Source organism: Pipistrellus hanaki (genome assembly GCF_964339955.1).
Source record: "Pipistrellus hanaki genome assembly, chromosome: 2".
In the NCBI taxonomy this organism is placed as follows: Eukaryota; Metazoa; Chordata; class Mammalia; order Chiroptera; family Vespertilionidae; genus Pipistrellus; species Pipistrellus hanaki.
This window is the reverse complement of record NC_140504.1, coordinates 133,874,300-133,891,359: the sequence shown is the minus strand read 5'-3', so window position 1 is coordinate 133,891,359 and position 17,060 is coordinate 133,874,300. Positions and strand designations below refer to the sequence as shown.

General features: G+C 41.5%; 1 protein-coding gene across 8 annotated transcripts in view; it reads right to left on the bottom strand.

Annotated features, from left to right (window-relative positions):
• Window positions 1–16,500, bottom strand: part of EVI5 (ecotropic viral integration site 5) — a gene marked incomplete at its 5' end in the record, with an annotated part of 180,047 nt that extends 163,547 nt beyond the window's left edge. For 3 of the 8 annotated variants that reach the window (XM_084873411.1, XM_084873412.1, XM_084873413.1), the window contains one exon: window positions 16,450–16,500. In XM_084873411.1, the coding sequence (XP_084729537.1) occupies window positions 16,450–16,500 (51 nt within the window). Of the gene's footprint in view, window positions 1–9,819; window positions 9,926–10,717; window positions 11,093–16,449 lie in introns of those variants that run through there. The other 5 variants (XM_084873408.1, XM_084873409.1, XM_084873407.1 and 2 more) reach the window with 4 other exon arrangements.
• Between the last annotated feature and the right edge of the window lie 560 nt (window positions 16,501–17,060).

The following is a 17,060-nucleotide window of genomic DNA, read 5'->3' as shown; positions in this document are numbered from 1 at the left end:
CTTGTGATGAGGAGGTTATGCTGAATTGTCTGGGTTGGGTCCATCTGAAAATGCTATGCAGTTGGCCTTGAAGATGCAGGAAGGGGCCAAGGAATGCAATGCAAGTAATACAAGGAATGCAACTCTAACAGCTGGAAAAGGCAAGAAACAGATTCCCTCCCAGGAACTAGCCCTGCCAATACGTTAGCCCAGTGAAAACACCTGTTTGAAGCCATTAAGTGTGTGATAATTTGTTACAGCTGCAACAGGGATACTGTATATGTATAAGATATTCTAATAGCTGCATACCATTCTTCTATCACATGAATGCATCATATTTCATTTAGACAACTCTTTACTGATGGATCCATGGTTTGTTTCAATTTTTTCTATTATAAACTAGGCTGACGCTCTATCTACTGAGCCAAACTGGTTAGGGCCATGAACACCTCTAAATACATCTTCCCACATCTTTGTGTTTTTCTAGAAGTTCTTTCATAAAGTGCAACTATTGAGTCAAATAACATGTTTTTAATTTTAACAGATATTTTTAAAAATTAACCTCCAAGAAGGCTGTCCATATTTTTTTTGTCATATTAACAACATTTAAGCCCCTCTCTCCTTCTTCAAAGTTCTATTCTTAATCTTCTATTAAATCACATTCCTGGTTTTCCTCCTGTAGTATCTACTACCAGTGCCTGTTCTGTTCCTCTGCAGACTAGGCTTTTTTTTTTTTTTAATATATATTTTATTGATTTTTTTTTTACAGTGAGGAAGGGAGAGGGATAGTTAGAAACATCGATGAGAGAGAAACATCAATCAGCTGCCTCTTGCACACTCCCTACTGGGGATGTGCCCGCAACCAAGGTACATGCCCTTGACCGGAATCGAATGTGGGACCCTTGAGTCCACAGGCGACGCTCTATCTGAGCCAAACTGGTTAAGGCCAGACTACTCTTCATCAGCTCATTACTTAAATGTCAATTTCCCCAAAGTTCCAATTTCATCCGAGGCTCTGTCTGCACTACATATACTTACAGAGTTATCTCATCTACTTCCTTCCACCTCATTAGTATTAAAAACAAAACAGAATTATTCCCACCTTTCCCTCCAAAATCTACTCCTCCACTGTGTTCCCTCTATTAACGATTGACACACCAATATCCAGCAGCCTATAGCAAATACATGGGGGTCAACTGACCCCTCCCTTATCCTCACCCCACATATCATAGCTCTAGAATCCATAAGATTATCTTCCTCCCTATCAATTCCTTAGAACAGGAATACATCAATTTTCAACTGTATTACTTTATTGTGTGTTTTTCCCATTTCAAGTCTTGTATCCACTGTACCACAATCATCTTTGTGAATTCAATTCTGATTCAAGTAGATCTATCATAGATTGCTGGTTGGAATGTAAAATGGCATAACTACTTGGGAAAACTGTTTTGCAATGTCTTCTAAAGTCAAACATACAACTGCCCTATGACCCAGTAATTCTGCCCCACGTTATTTATCCAAGAGAAATGAAAATGTGTGTCTATGAAAAGACTAGTAGCCAAGTGTTCATAATAGCTTTATTCGTAATAGACAAATGGGAGAAAGGATAAACAAATTGTGTTATAGTTATATAATGCATTGCCACACACCAATTTAAAAAAAAACTACTGACATGAGCAATAACAGATAAATTTCAAAAACATGTTTAACAAAAGAAGCCAAAAATAAAAGAATACAAACTATATTTTCCTATTTATTAATTCAAGGACAAGAAAAACTAATCTATGGTAAAAGATATCAGGATAATAGAGACTTACTAAAGGAATCATGAGTGAGAAAGAGATATTCACATATGCATATGTAGATGCATCAAAATTCAATCAATTGTATATTTTAAATTCTGTGCATTTTTCTTTTTCTTTTTTTTAATATATTTTATTGATTTTTTACAGAGAGGAGGAGAGAGGGATAGAGAGCTAGAAACATCGATGAGAGAGAAACATCGACCAGCTGCCTCTTGCACACCCCCTACCGGGGATGTGTCCGCAACCAATGTACATGCCGCCCTTGGCCGGAATGAACCTGGGACCTTTCAGTCTTCAGACCGAGGCTCTACCACTGGCCAAACCGGTTACCGCACTGTGCATTTTTCTACATGTCAATTTTCCTCAAAAAAAAAAAAAAAGTTTTTAATTTAAAGCTTTTACTTCATTGAGCATTTTTCCTTAGTAGTTAAAAAAAAAAAGCCTCGCCGAAGCCGGTTTGGCTCAGTGGTAGAGCGTCGGTCTGCGGACTGAAAGGTCCCGGGTTCGATTCCGGTCAAGGGCATGTCCCTTGGTTGCAGGCACATCCCCGGTGGGGGGTGTGCAGGAGGCAGCTGGTCGATGTTTCTCTCTCATCGATGTTTCTAGCTCTCTATCTCTCTCCCTTTCTCTCTGTTGAAAATCAATAAAATATATTTTTAAAAAAAAAAAGCCTCAAATTTTAAGACAAATTAATCACTAAATTACTTTAATTATCTAGCTCAGAAACAAGAATCTAACAGTTGTGTCTCCCTGGTTTGTAAATTTTATGAGCAAGGATTTTGTCTGTGTAGAATAGATCATTATCCTCCCAATACACATCATTATGTATAACATATAAGATATGCTAAATATATTCTTTGGTGGTCCATAATGACTTATGGACAATGTTTATAACTTCATTATATTTCTAGATCATTTATTGACTCATTTTTCTTATCTTGTAAGTAAAATGTAAATGTACCATCATGCTTGACAACCTTTATATAACCTTGCTCATCTGGCAGTAGAAAACAAGCTTCTCCACATTTTAAAAAAGGTAGCCAACTTGAATCTAACTTTGGGCTCATCTCTTACATGTATTTCAAATAAATATTCAAAGGCATTACATTTTTCATGGGGTTAGTCCTTAAAATTTATTTCATAGTCTATCTTTTCACCATCAAATTCTGGCTCAGCCCTTTAAACCAGTGTTTCCCAAACTTTTGACATATGTGTTCCCCTTCTATAATTTTCGTAACGCTGAGTACCCCTCGTACTCATGAGAATGTAGAATTAGGCGCAGCTAAGCACGGTGCAACGCGTACCCCCACCAAACTCTTCCCGTACCGCTGGAGATACGTGTACCACACTTTGGGAAACACTGCAACTATACTGATTCCTGATATACCTCAAGACACTAAATTTTTTTTCTTTCTCTGATGTATTACATTAAAATATCATATAAACCCCAGCCGGTTTGGTTCGGGGGATAGAGCATTGGTCTGTGGACCAAAGGGTCCCAGGTTCGATTCTAGTCAAGGCCATGTTCCTTGGTGGCAAACTCCTCCCCAGCCCTGGTCCTGGTTAGGGCTCGTGCAGGAGGCAACCAATCAATGTGTTTCTCTCGCATTGATGTTTCTCTCTGTCTTTCCTTCTCCCTTCCACTCTCCCTAAAATATCCTAGGGTGAGGATTAACGACAACAAAAACAAAATGTGCATATATATATATATATATATATATATATATATATATACACACACACACACACACACACACACACACACCTCTCATATAATACAATTTTATGTTATATATTATACAATTGTTCATTAAAGCTACACTTTCATCCAGTATCTGTTAACACTGCTATAAAAACCTTACTAACATAATTTATGAAAATTTTTGGCAAAGCAAAAGAGCTATACCAGGCCAAAGAAGACAGCACCTAATCATCTGAGCACCAACTCAAATGTAGGACAATATCCCCATCTTCACTTCTATCTCAGTGCTTACACTTTCCTATTTAAAGAAAGAAAACACACACACAAAAATAATCCACAAAAAAAAAAAAAAAAAAGCCAGTTCTTTCCCTATTGCTCATTGAGGTCCCTTCCTAGAACACTGGAGTTAGCAGTTTCTTTTGGAGAGAGCACAAAGAAGGGAGGAAGGTAGGAGAGGGCAAGGGTGGGGAGGGGGGGGCGGGGTGAGGAAGGGGACATATGTAATGCTTTCAACAATAAAGATAGAAAGGGGGGGGGAGAGAGAGAGAAAAAGAGAGAGAGAGAGAGAGAGAGAGAGAGAGAGAGAGAGAGAGAGAGAGAGAGAGAGACCGAGACCTAATTATGAACTCAAAAGACACTGAATAGCAAAACCAACAATGAAGACTCAGATAATAGCCAGTTAACCAGCTTTAAGAAACACTTAACAGAATACAACTGTGAGGGTTGGGGATCAGTACAAAGAACAATTAGCAAACACTAAATCCACATTGTCTTTGGCCACTTGAAGGATAAACTGCAGACAGCAAAGGCAGGGAGCACTCTTTTGAAGTAAATAAACAGCTGGAAATGGCAACAAATAAACCCACCAGGAAAAATGCAATAATGATAAGTGAGATGACCCTTTCCGAGCAAACACAAGGGGCCACAGTCAACAGGTTCTACCCACAAAACACAAATTAATTACTAACCCTCATGTTTCCAATGAGAAGGACTATCATAACACCAAGATAAATAGTAATAACTGCCAATGTTATCTTTGACTGATATCTTGAAGAGACATTTTAATACAGAAAAGATGGACATCATTTAAAGGTAATTACATTAAATTTTATAACGTTAGCCTACAAGAAAACAAATTATATTGAGAATAATATTTTCATCAAGAACTTTACGGTAAAAACTCTGTCTCAAGGAGTATTTGGAAACTTACTGCCTTAAGTGTTTTAAAGAAAGAGTAAAAAGAATAACAAAGCCATTAGAGGAGCTTACCACAGAGGCTTTAATGGGTGGTTCTAATTAATTTATTTATGTTAACTATAAACTAAGATCTCTACAACTTTATCTTTAGCAATAGTTTTCCATTTTTTCTGGTGTAGAATCTTTTTTCAAAGTAAAAATAAAAAAATTCTAAGTACCATGTCCTATGACCATAGTTGGATTTAAATATTATTGACTGAAATGACAAAAAGCACATGCTTTTTTAAAAATAATTTTACATGTTACAAATATGCAAGACTATGATTTATTCATTCAATACTAAACGTTTAATGCACCTATGGATTTCCAGACCCTTAGGAAACGCAATATTATACGGAGTTCTACAGCCCAATCAGTTTCTGTAGTTACTCATCTCTTTACCACGAATTCCACACCACAGGAAGTACCAAATAGCTCAAATAGATTGACATCTTTAAAAATCATTCCTAATTGAGAGTTTAAAATTGTGGGACAATGAGTACTTCTCAGAGGAGTTTTAGGGCTTCTAGAGAAATGAGTTTGATCCAATATTTTGGTGCTCTCCCTCCTGACTCGCTATTCAGATAATACTAAAGAAATGTAAAAGCTATAACCCCTCAAGGAGGAGACAACAGCAGAGGATAAATGACAACACAGTTTTGAATAATGGAAAGCAGGTTAAGATGGACTTCCAGGTTAAGATATCAGATAGATACACACATCTAATTTTGCTACCTCCCCAAACCCTACTAAACCAAGGATAAAGAAAATTTTTTTCTTGTTCTTTTGTTCTGTTTTTAGAACACAAACCATAAGGTCAGAGAACCACAATTTTGGAAGGTGGAAGTAAAATGGATGAATGGTAACTGAGTAGTCAAATACAGCCAAATAAGTCAGCAGTGTTAACAACTAAGAACAAACCCAGTTTACACTACAAAATCCTCAAAAGGCCTAGGAACCACCAGAACAAAGAGAGGGATAGAGAGCTAGAAACATCGATCAGAGAGAAACATTGACCAGCTGCCTCCTGCACACTCGCTACTGGGGATGTGCCCGCAACCAATGTACATGCCCTTGACTGGAATCGAACCTGGAACCCTTCAGCCCACAGACCGACGCTCTATCCACTGAGCCAAACCGGTATTGGCCATATTATTAATTTTTTTTAACAATTTTTTAGTGATTTCTTCCTCAGTAGTTCAACTGTCCTGTCATTCTTTTACTTTTCTCTCTCATGGATGTTTTTTGGAAACTTGTTTAGACCAAGTTAATGGCTTTTTAGGCTTCCTCCACATGAATAGGAGCTCACTTTTTAAAAGAATTATATGTCACAGGGGTGGGGGAGCAAAAGGATTTTCGAGATGCTTAGGTGGGACATAGCCAAAAAAAGGCTGGAAACCACTGGTCTAAATTATTAGGGTAAATCTCTAAATCAGAAAGCCCCATTATAAACTCAAGGGCTTCCAAACAGCCTTTAGTCACCATGCTTAATTATGAAGAAACAATAAAATTAATAGACCTCTATGGAGGGCCTCTACTGCTGAAACTACACTGAGTGACCAGATTATGATGATCTCTGAACGCATAATAATCTGGCCACTCAGAGTGTGTGTGTGTGTGTACATATATACACACAATATATATGTATATTTTATGTCTATACATATATATGTATACACATATACATATATACATGTATACACGTATATACATATATATGTGTGTGTGTGTGTGTGTGTGTGTGTGTATTAGAGGCCCAGTGCATGAATTCGTGCATGGGTAGGGTCCAGCCAGCCTGGCCAGGGGGGAGGGGACATGGGTGGTTGGCCAGCCTGCCTGCTGGTCGAACTCCTAGTCAAAGGGAGAATTTGCATATTAGCCTTTTATTATGCAGGATATACACTGAGTGGCCAGATTATTATGCGTTCAGAGATCATAACAATCTGGCCACTCAGTGTATATCTAATAGGGGGGAAGGTAACTTGGGAGAAACTATGCAAAAGAAAGAAAGCTTAAACTACATTTAACATTATCAGGTAAGAGAAGACATGGACATGGCATCCATGAGACAAGAAAAGAGATGGAGGAATAGGTAACTAAGAAAAGGAGGGGAAGCTAAACTTACAGGTCTGCAGAAGGAAATATTGTCAATAAGTGATTCGCCTCACTGACAGACCCTCAGTAAAGCTCAGCACTTGGAAGTCTCCAATTATACAGTCAGTGGGGGAGAGATATGGAGCTGAAGAGCAGGTTAGTGATTTGAAGTCTGCACACAAACCCTCCAGTTTCCCTACCCCACCATTCACCTCTTCTCATTACAGTTAATTTGTGGAAACACAGAAACTCCAGACTCAAGGAGAGAAGAGTGAAGTGATGCTCAAGGGTGAGAGCCAAGGGATGAAGCAGAAGTAGTGCTCCCCCTTTATCCACCTGCCAGTTTATCCTCCTACCTGCAATAAGCCAGTCTGAAAATATTAAACGGAAAATTCCAGAAATAAACAATTCGTAAGTTTTAAATTGCACGCCGTCCTGAACAGTGTGATGAAATCATGCACCATCCACTCTGTCCACTCCATTTCTCCCCGGACATGAATCGCCCCTTTGTCCAGTATATTCACGCTGTATACACAGCCAGACCATTAGTCACTGAGTATCCATCTCAGTTATCAGATCGACTGTGGAAGTATCACAGTGTTCAAGTTACCCTTATTTTATTTAATAATGATCCCAAAGTGCAAGAGTAGTGATGCTGGCAATTCAGATAAACAATGAAAAGCCGAAAAGTGCTTCCTTTAAGTGAAAAGGTATGCCTGTGCACGGAAAACATAGCATATAGTTTCTAGGATCCGGGACTATCCATGGTTTCAGGCTCCCACTGGGAGGCTGTGGAAGGTATCCCCTATGGATAGGGGGAATACTGTATGTGTAGTGAACGGTAGCTCCCCGCACAGACCACGTCCTTTGCCTAGCTCTCAGAACACTAAAAGCTGGATGGATATTGTACCCCTCCCCCAGTTTAATTTAAATGCCCCCTTTGCATGCAGTCAAATCAGTTTTTATCATAGCGTTTTTCCTAGTGGAAGACAAAAGGTCTTTCTCAAATATCTACAACTCCACCTAGACTCTTAAGTTTCTTAAGGGGAGCAGCAGCATTTTTTAAATATATATTTTATTGATTTCAGAGCGGAAGGGAGAGGAAGAGAGATAGAAACATCAATGGTGAAAGAGAATCATGATCAGCTACCTTCTGCACACCCACTCCTGGGGATGGAGCCTGCAACCCCCGCATGTGCCCTGACTGGGAATCGAACTGTAATCTCCTGGTACATAGTTCAACGCTCAACCACTGAGCCGCACTAGCCAGGCCAGAGCAGCACTGTATTCCCCAGGGCTTAACACAGTGACTGTCAATATACTAAATACTCTATAAATCTTTAATTGGTCCCAAACACTGGAGATACAATAAATAAATGAATAAAATATAAATAAAAACATTTTTTAAATATATTTTATTGATTTTGTACAGAGAGGAAGGGAGAGAGATAGAGAGTTAGAAACATCGATGAGAGAGAGTCATCGATCAGCTGCCTCTTGCACACCCCATACTGGGGATGTGCCCGCAACCAAGGTACATGCCCTCGACCGGAATCGAACCCGGGGCTCTTCAGTCCCCAAGCCGACGCTCTATCCATTGAGCCAAACCAGTTTCGGCAATAAAAACATTTTTAAACCTTGGGAAACTACCCTGTTTCCCTGAAAATAAGACAGTGTCTTATATTAATATTTGCTCCCAAAGATGCACTAGGTCTTATTTTCAGGGGATGTCTTATTTTTCCATGAAGAAGAATACGGTACACATTTATTGTTAAATGAAAATAAAGAAAATTTATTACCTGTATATGGTACGGTAGTCAACACAAACCAGAAAAACTGTGAATTCTAAAGTATCAAGAATTTACTCATTTATTCAATGACAATCATGTCATCATCTTCTGGAACATCATCATAACAATCCAATTCCTGAATTTCCTGGTGAATTTCTTGTGACTCCATTTCTTTCAGAATCAGTGAACCAAATCTCTCATGTTTAGCCTGGGGGGCCTTATTTTCGGGGGATGCCTTATATTTCACTCAGAAGGAAACCTGTAAGTAGGTCTTATTTTCGGAGGATGTCTTATTTTCGGGGAAACACGGTAGAACATAACAAGGTGTATTTGAAGATTAGACTTTTTCCAGAGGTCCTCCCACCAAAAAAATCTGTTTTATTTCTATACATCATCCACAAATGTTTTTAAATATGACTTATAATAACATCAAAAAATACCAAGTACCTAAGAATAAATATCAAAAGACGTGCAAGACTTTTCCTATGTAATAAAACATTACTGATGAAAATTTTAAAAGACCTAACCAAATGGAGGAATATACCATTTTCATAAATTGCAAAGCTCAATATTGTTAAGATGACACTTCTTCCCAAATTGATATAGAGATTCAATTCTGATTTCCAAAATTTGTAGAAATTAACAAGTGGATGATTAAGAAAGTGCCACACAGTGCAGAGGGGCAAGGGTGGTATAAACGGTGACCCACAAAGTAAAAAGTACGCAAGTGCACACACAACAGCAACAACAATCATCATGAAAATGCAAAATCAAACCACATGGTATATCCCAGAACAGCAAAAGTTTTAAGAAAGTGAGGAGCATCAGGAAGGATGTGGGGTAACTGGAATATTACTCCCTGCTAATCGGTGCAATCACTTTGGGGAAATGTTCAACCGTGCCTAATATTAAAGTTTTATCATTCACATACCTCACAAACCAACTATTCCACCCCTGGCTATAACCCCAACCAAGTAATGCTCTGTTTCTTGATCTGTAATGCCACACTTAGGAAAAAATGCTTTCCCCGTGCACGTAAGATTGTGCACTTTTTTCTGTACATCATACTTCGATGATTTTCTAAGATTTCTTTGGCACGAAGTTCTCAGACATCTAAGACTAGTAGTATTTTAGAACAGAAAAGGCCAAAGCTAATACAATTAAAAACAGCTATTAACCTATCAGCCCAGAACTTTACTTTGGTAAAACCTACGGACAGATAATTTCTCTTGATCTTGGTGCAGCACTGGGATTTCTTTCTTTTCAGCAAAGAAAGGAGCTTATTCTTCTACCCCTGTATTCCCCCAGAGAAAAGCCATCTGTGCAAGAAAAAAAAAAAAAAAAAAAAAAAATGCTGCTTTTCGAAATCACCTCTGAAAGCAACGGACGGGAGAAAAGCAGCGAAGGAACCCTTCCAAAAGTTCTGATTAACCCTTTGGTGAAAGCATGTCTGTCCAACTGAGTTAGATCTAAGACAACCGAAAGACACAAAAGAAATCACGGCAGCTCTCAAGCGAGCACCAACCAACCCACACCACAACCCAACCTCCCGGAAACGCTGCGGTCCCGCCGAGGCTGGCCCCGCTGTCAGAAGGTGATCCGGGGGCGGCCACGGCCGCGCCCCGAGCGCATCCTCGGGAGACACCGGGCTGGCGCATCACCTGCCGGACACCGGCCCCGCGCGGATCCCCGCGGCCGAGCACGGACGCCACCTGCGCTGGGGGCCCCGCCGGGTCACCCGGAGGGAATGGGCTTCTTCTGCCTGGAGGGCGGGCGTGCGGGAACAGCACCCCTCTTCTCCCCACTCCACATACATACATACACACACACACACACACACACACACACACACGCACACACACGGGATTGCCGAGGAGGCGCCCCAAAGCTGCCCCGTCCCGCCACCTCCACCGGCGCGTTTCTCCGCCGGCTCCCCGGGGAGAAAGGTCCCTCCCGGGCCGCGGCGGCCACAGGGAACTTAGGCCCCGGCGGCGCCGGACGCGCCCGCCCCGCTCGCGCCGCAAGTTTGGAGACGGGGGCCCCCCACCTCCCCGCCACGCTCCCCGCGGCACCGGGCACGCGGCCCGCGCGGCTGGCGGGGCGCCGCTCACCTTGGAAACGTTGGGTGGACTCGGCGGTAAACATTAACTTCCCATCCAGCCGGCAGCCACCGCCGCCGCGTCCCCGCGCCTCGGCCCCGCTCCGCGCTCCGCCGGCCGCCCTCCCGCCCGGCCTGGGGCGCCGGCGCGCTCCGGAGCTCAGGGCCGCCTCCGGCCGCCACGCGCCCCTCCCGCCGCCGCCGCCGTCTCCGCGACGCGACCCCGAGCCGCCTGGCCGCCTGGCTGCCCGGCTGCCCCGCTGCCTGCCTAGTGCGGGCGTGCGGGCTGCTCCGGGTCCGGCCCGGCCGCGTCAGGAACGCCCAGGGCGCAGGCGCGGCGGGGCCTTAAAGGGCCCGGCCGCCTCCCCCGCAGAAAGGGTCCGAGCCGGGCTGGGGCCGGGCCGGCCGAGAAAAGGAGAAGCCGGAGCGATTGGGCCGTGAGGAACGGGGGGCGGGGAAATCCGGCTCCCTCCTCCGCCTCCTTCAAAGCGCCGGCCCTCGGTCCTACAAATTGCTGACTTCCTCCGGCCTCTCAGAACCGCCCCCGGCCTGGGAGAGCCGCGCCGGGCGCACCCACCCCGCCGGGCCCGGGGCCACCCCGCCCGCGCGCCCGCCTGCCTCCCTCCCGGGCCGGGGCTGCGAGGCCGATGCGCAGGTTTCCCGAGGCTGCCCGAGCTCCCCGGGGTGGCCTGGGTCTCTGTCAGGAACAATGACTAGTGTGTAAAGGGCACTTGTGGTTGCAGATCCTTCCACCACCGGGCCACTCGGCTCGCTGGGTTTCTGCAGGCCCGCAGGGGGGCAGACCCTGGGCACAAACATGTGAGGTCCAGCCGGGCAGCAGTCCAGTATCAACCAGGAAATTCTTAGAAGGAAAGAACGTCCTTAGTAGAAACAACCTATTAATTTCGGTCTAATCGCAGGAAAAACAAGCAAGGAAAAACAATAAAGGCGATCTAAATTATTTTAATGATACATTTATTTTTTTTAATTTTGGAAAATGCCCCGTAACAATAATTACACATTTAGAAGTGACAAAATGATAGTAATTATCAGCACACACACAAAAAAAAAAAAAAAAAAAAAAAAAAAAAAAAAAACCTCAAAATTATTTTCTAACTTAAATTTATAATCTCCAGATGGGGTTCCACTGTAATAAATAAACATTTCAAAAAAAAAAAAAAAAGAACTCCATATTTTTAACAAGATTGGTAAACACCAAAAAGAAAAATAGGAAGTTCCACACAGTTAAAATTTTTAAAGCCTGAAATTCTATGAGGCAAATTTTCCCATAAATTTAAACTATATTATTTGAAGTTAATTTCAATTCATTTCACTGTAACTGAGTCCATCTTGTATAAGAAATCTAAGACACAGCTTGATAATCTACCTTTCCCTCCTATTTTTCATCTATCAGAAAATCCTGTTGATTTTGCCTCCCAAATTTTCCTTGAATCTGTTTCATCACCATCCTAATCTAAACTACCTTTGGATGGAGAGAGAATACTAATCTAGTCATCTACTTGGTTTACTCACATGCTTCCTGCCCCTCTTTAATGCCTTCTTCACACGGGCCATGTAAGGCTGCATGACCCTGTAAATTCCCAGCACAGACCACTTCAACAGCTTCCCGTTCTGAGACAAAGCCCCTTCACTAACCAGCTCTGCATACTCAGCTGCCTTGCCCGCTCTCCACTTCTCATTGCTCAAGATACACCGCACTGACACTACTTGTATGACTCCTTTGGTGAATTTTCGTTTCCCCTGCTAGACTACCACCTCCATAAAGCCTGGAACTTGGTTTTCTTTGGTTCATGGTTGTATTTCCAAGGTTGTTCAATACATATTTGTTTAATCAATGAGTGAGACTAATAGAATGCTACAACTTGAACAAGATGTGACTTAAAGATTACGTATGTCATAGAAGGGCAAACGGTCACAATTTGACATTTGAAACCAGAGTCTAAAAAGAACTCCAGCTACTTTAAAACTGGCTTTATATCTTTTTAGCTGGGTTGTCACAGATTCTTTGGGTAACCTTCAAACCTGAGTTCTCAAAGCACTTTGCATAAACCCCTGGATGTGACAGCTGTGGGATGGACTCACATAAAACTAATAACATTGGTTGCTCCCATGGAGGAAGACTGGGTGGCTAAGGGACAGCCTGGAAAGGAGACTTGACTGCCTGCCCTTTTGTACCTTTTCAATTTCAAACCATTGAATATACTGCCTATTCAAAAGTAAATAAATCACGCGAAGAATGCACACTGCATGATTCTACTTGTTTGAAATTCTAGAAAAGGCGAAACTAATATTTGTTGGGGGGAAAAAAATAACTGGTTGCCTCTGGCCCAGAAATGATGGGGAAGGAACCTGAGGGAACTTTCTGGGTGATAAAAATGGTCTATATCTTGATGGGGTGTGAATTACACAGGTATACTCACTTTGTCAAACATGTACAGTTCACATTTAATGTAAATTTTACCTAAAAACTGTATAAAGTAAATAACACCTATTATTTTTCAAATAAGCTAATACACAGTTGAGGACTCTGTGTGTGAGCACTGGCTAAGGGCTGTACCTACGTTTTTTTCTTTTAGTCATCATACTGTCCTCATAAGGCAGTTATTATTATTACCCCCTTGCATATGAGAAAATTGAGACTTAATAAATACCAAGTAACTTGCCCCTATTTTTACGCGTGGAAAATGGTGGGGCAGGGCTTTAATCTAGTTCGTCTCATGCCAGTAGTGGTTTAGAATATTACTTACCCTCAAGAACTTTGCAATTATTGAAATCATATTTTGTCTTAGGCTTCACAGTAGCCCCAGCACTTTGCATAGTACCTTTTCAGTATATATTGAATAAAAGATAAAGATCAAGCTTGGTGTTGATTTTATTGGTACAAATATGTTTTTCATTAATACTGTGCGTGTAGTCTAGTCTAAATAATCAGCACCGATGTGCTAAGTTCCTGAGATGTATTATCTCAAATGAGGTCATTGGCCTGAGGAGACAAGCTTGTACCATTAGCTCTGAGCTCCCCTCATTCATTCCTTTCCTTCACTCACCCCGAGCTCATCAATGTATTTGATGAAACAGCTTACACTGTGATTTTTCTTTCACTGAAATAGCTAAATCTAACCAGAGAAATAGCTCGTTCTAACCTCTCACAAGCACTTGAGCTCTTGCGTAAGTGAAATTCCATTGTGTGAATTCCACACCATCACCACCTCTGCTCTTCACAGTCTGGAACTTCGAACTACAATAGACGATAGATGAAGAATGGGTGCAGTGAGCAGTGCCTCTTCAGGAAAGTTTAACTTAAGGTACATTCAGTTGGCAGTTCAAAGTTGTCTGTGCTCAAATGCTGCCCGCACTCAGCACTGCTTTGTGCCACTGTCACAGAAAGGGAGGCCTGAGCTCTCTCTCAATCTGGCAAGAACAGCATACTCTCAAGTGCCTAAGGTGTTTTATAAGTCAGCCTTGTGAACCTCACTGCTCAAGAAAAGGAAAGCAAGAGAGCCGTTCCTCTGAGACGCAAAAACTGTCCAGGGGACAGAAGAGGAACTCATTGGTGGAGTCAAGCCACTGATGAACAGCACCCCAGCCTCACCCTGGCAGCTGGCATTGGGCTTCCTTGGAGAATAAGGAAGAACCTCTCCATGACATTCCAGGGTTGCTGTGTCCAAAACAGCATGTGACTATTTAAGTTTAAACTTCAATTAAAAGTTCAGTTTCGGTCACACATTTCAAGTCAAAGTGGTCAATAGTAGCCACATGTGGCCACTAACTGCTATCTTGCACAGCACCAATACAGGACATTTCCATCCATCAGGAAGTTCTCTTGGCAGCACTGTTCTAGAAAAAGGAAACAACACTCCATTGAGACTAGCAGCTAATGTTCAAAAAAAAAAAAATTTTTTTTTTTTTTTGCTTTGGAAAAATGAACGCCAACAATAAAATAGCCAACAAAGCACTTGGCTCTTTGCTTTCCACAACAGGATAGCAAAAGGCAATCAAGCACAAAAGCTGTGGCCTCCCCATGCACTGAGATTCTAAGAATGGCTTTAGCCTCACCAGTTTACCTCGGTCACATTCCATTGTGTGCGAGGCTCATGTTCTTAGGAAAGAAGACAGTTCTGTTGACATCCCCGGGCACTTGTCTACAGGTGGAAACTGGATCTGCCACAGTTGTGGCAAAGAACAGGCTCTCTGGCTCTGGAGTTTAGACACGGCTTCTTTGTGATATTAAGACATTCATACTATCAACCCGATACAGCTTTTGAAATTGTGCCACCAAAATGGGAAATCAATAGGTTGCCAGTTTCTACCCCTCCCACCAAAAGGAGAAGTTCATTACTTTCTTGACTTTCAGAAATATCTATGTTAAAGCAAGGTAAAATTTAGTGCAACTAGAGTAGTTATTCCACTTAAACTTTCCCATTATCTGGGAGTTAGTAGCCTCTGTAGTAATGCAAGTGACTAGATTATGACCTAAAATTTCAAGTATGCCTACCAAAAGTGTGCTTAACCTCTTCGAGCTCCAAACTTCTCATCCATAAACTGGAGATAATTATAACAATATCTACTTAAGTACTAAAGTGACAATTAAAAAATTCATATATGCGCCGAAACCGGTTTGGCTCAGTAGACAGAGCGTCGGCCTGCAGACTGAAGGGTCCCGGGTTCGATTCCGGTCAAGGGCATGTACCTTGGTTGCAGGCACATCCCCAGTAGGGTGTGTGCAAGAGGCAGCTGATCGATGATTCTCTCTCATCGATGTTTCTAGCTCTCTATCCCTCTCTCTTCCTCTCTGTAAAAAATCAATAAAATATATTAAAAAAATAAAATAAAATAAAAAATAAAAAATTCATACATGCAAGGCACAAAGCATTCAACAAATGCCAGCTATTTTAATTGCTATTAGTCAAAGCCACAAAGCACCAAAGTGCAAAATTTAAAAGACAAATTTTAAAAAATGACTCTGAATACAAAAATCCTGACTTTACCACCTGCTAATTGTCTAGCTTTTCTCCTCTGTAAGCTTTAGCTTCTTAATCAGGCAACTAAAGATACGAGTTGCTAACAGCAGATGTGTTGGTGAAATGTGTTATTTTATGTGAAAATGGTTTAATAACAGTAAGTCTGGCCCAATTCCACAGAAACGATAAGGAAACTATGTTAGGAAGGTGTTGCTTTACAGTAAATTTAATTTAGCTTTTATTAGGGACTGCACTCCTCAACATGACTGCGAAGCAACCACTGCGGATGTCATCGCTGAAAAGCCACACAATCATCAACATTGCCACCACATAGACTTTGTGAGCTAATGCTGTGGTAACCAGCCGGCTTAGTCAGCGACTCTTCTCCACATGAGAAATTTGAAGCCTGTACAGACACGTCAGGTCTCCTCTGAGAATGTGCATTAGAAAAAGATAGCCAGCAGGCACTTCCAGCAAAGAGAGGAATGCTATCGGATTACAAAAAGTCGGTTACTAATAGACCTTTCTTACAGGCGTGGGATTAAAGCTAACACTTCATAAATTCTTGTTCTTCACTCAAGTGGCCACAATACAATGAGATAATATTCCTAAAATAAAACTGAAGAAATGTTAACAAGCTGTTCTTGTGTTTTGAAGATTAAGGAAAAAACAAACAAATACCTAACTCAATAACAAAATATTTCCTGTTGCAGTAAATGCATTTTTATATGTTAATATAAAATTAAATGTTTCAGATGTTTACCTTTTTCCCCCTAGAGTTCCTAAAGGCAGCAGTCATTTTGGTGGTAACCATGATAAGCAGAGAAAACAGAGAGATCAGGGATTTGAGTGGAATTTATAGCTGACTCACAGGGAGTGTTTACAGCGACATTGCCACTGAGATCCGCCCACTTTACACCCTTTCATTTCCACCCTTCAATTTTGTTAGGTAGAAACTTTAGGAGAAGCTGGGAATGTGGAGGACTAGGAAAGCAGTAACCAAAGTTGTTTGGTCTTATGAGTGCTAATTGACTTTGTTTTTCTTCCTCCTTTCTCTCTCCCTCCCTCCTTTTCTTCCTCTCTAAATGACAACTCTATGTTAACTGTGAATGTGTTTGGGGTGCTGACACTGAGACATTGGCTACAAGTTTCTATATATTAGGTAGTTTCAACTCTTAGAACTTGATGCTAGACAGAAATATTAATTAGGGTAAATTTTATTTATTTTTTTGGTTATGTTTTTACTCTTTAACTGAGGTTATAGAACACTGCAGGCTTTTGTGTTCTAGAAATGGGTGTTGCACTTGTGTTACTCAAGGCTATTAACTGAGAATTTACTATAAAATACAGAAGCAAGTGATATGCTAGTACCTT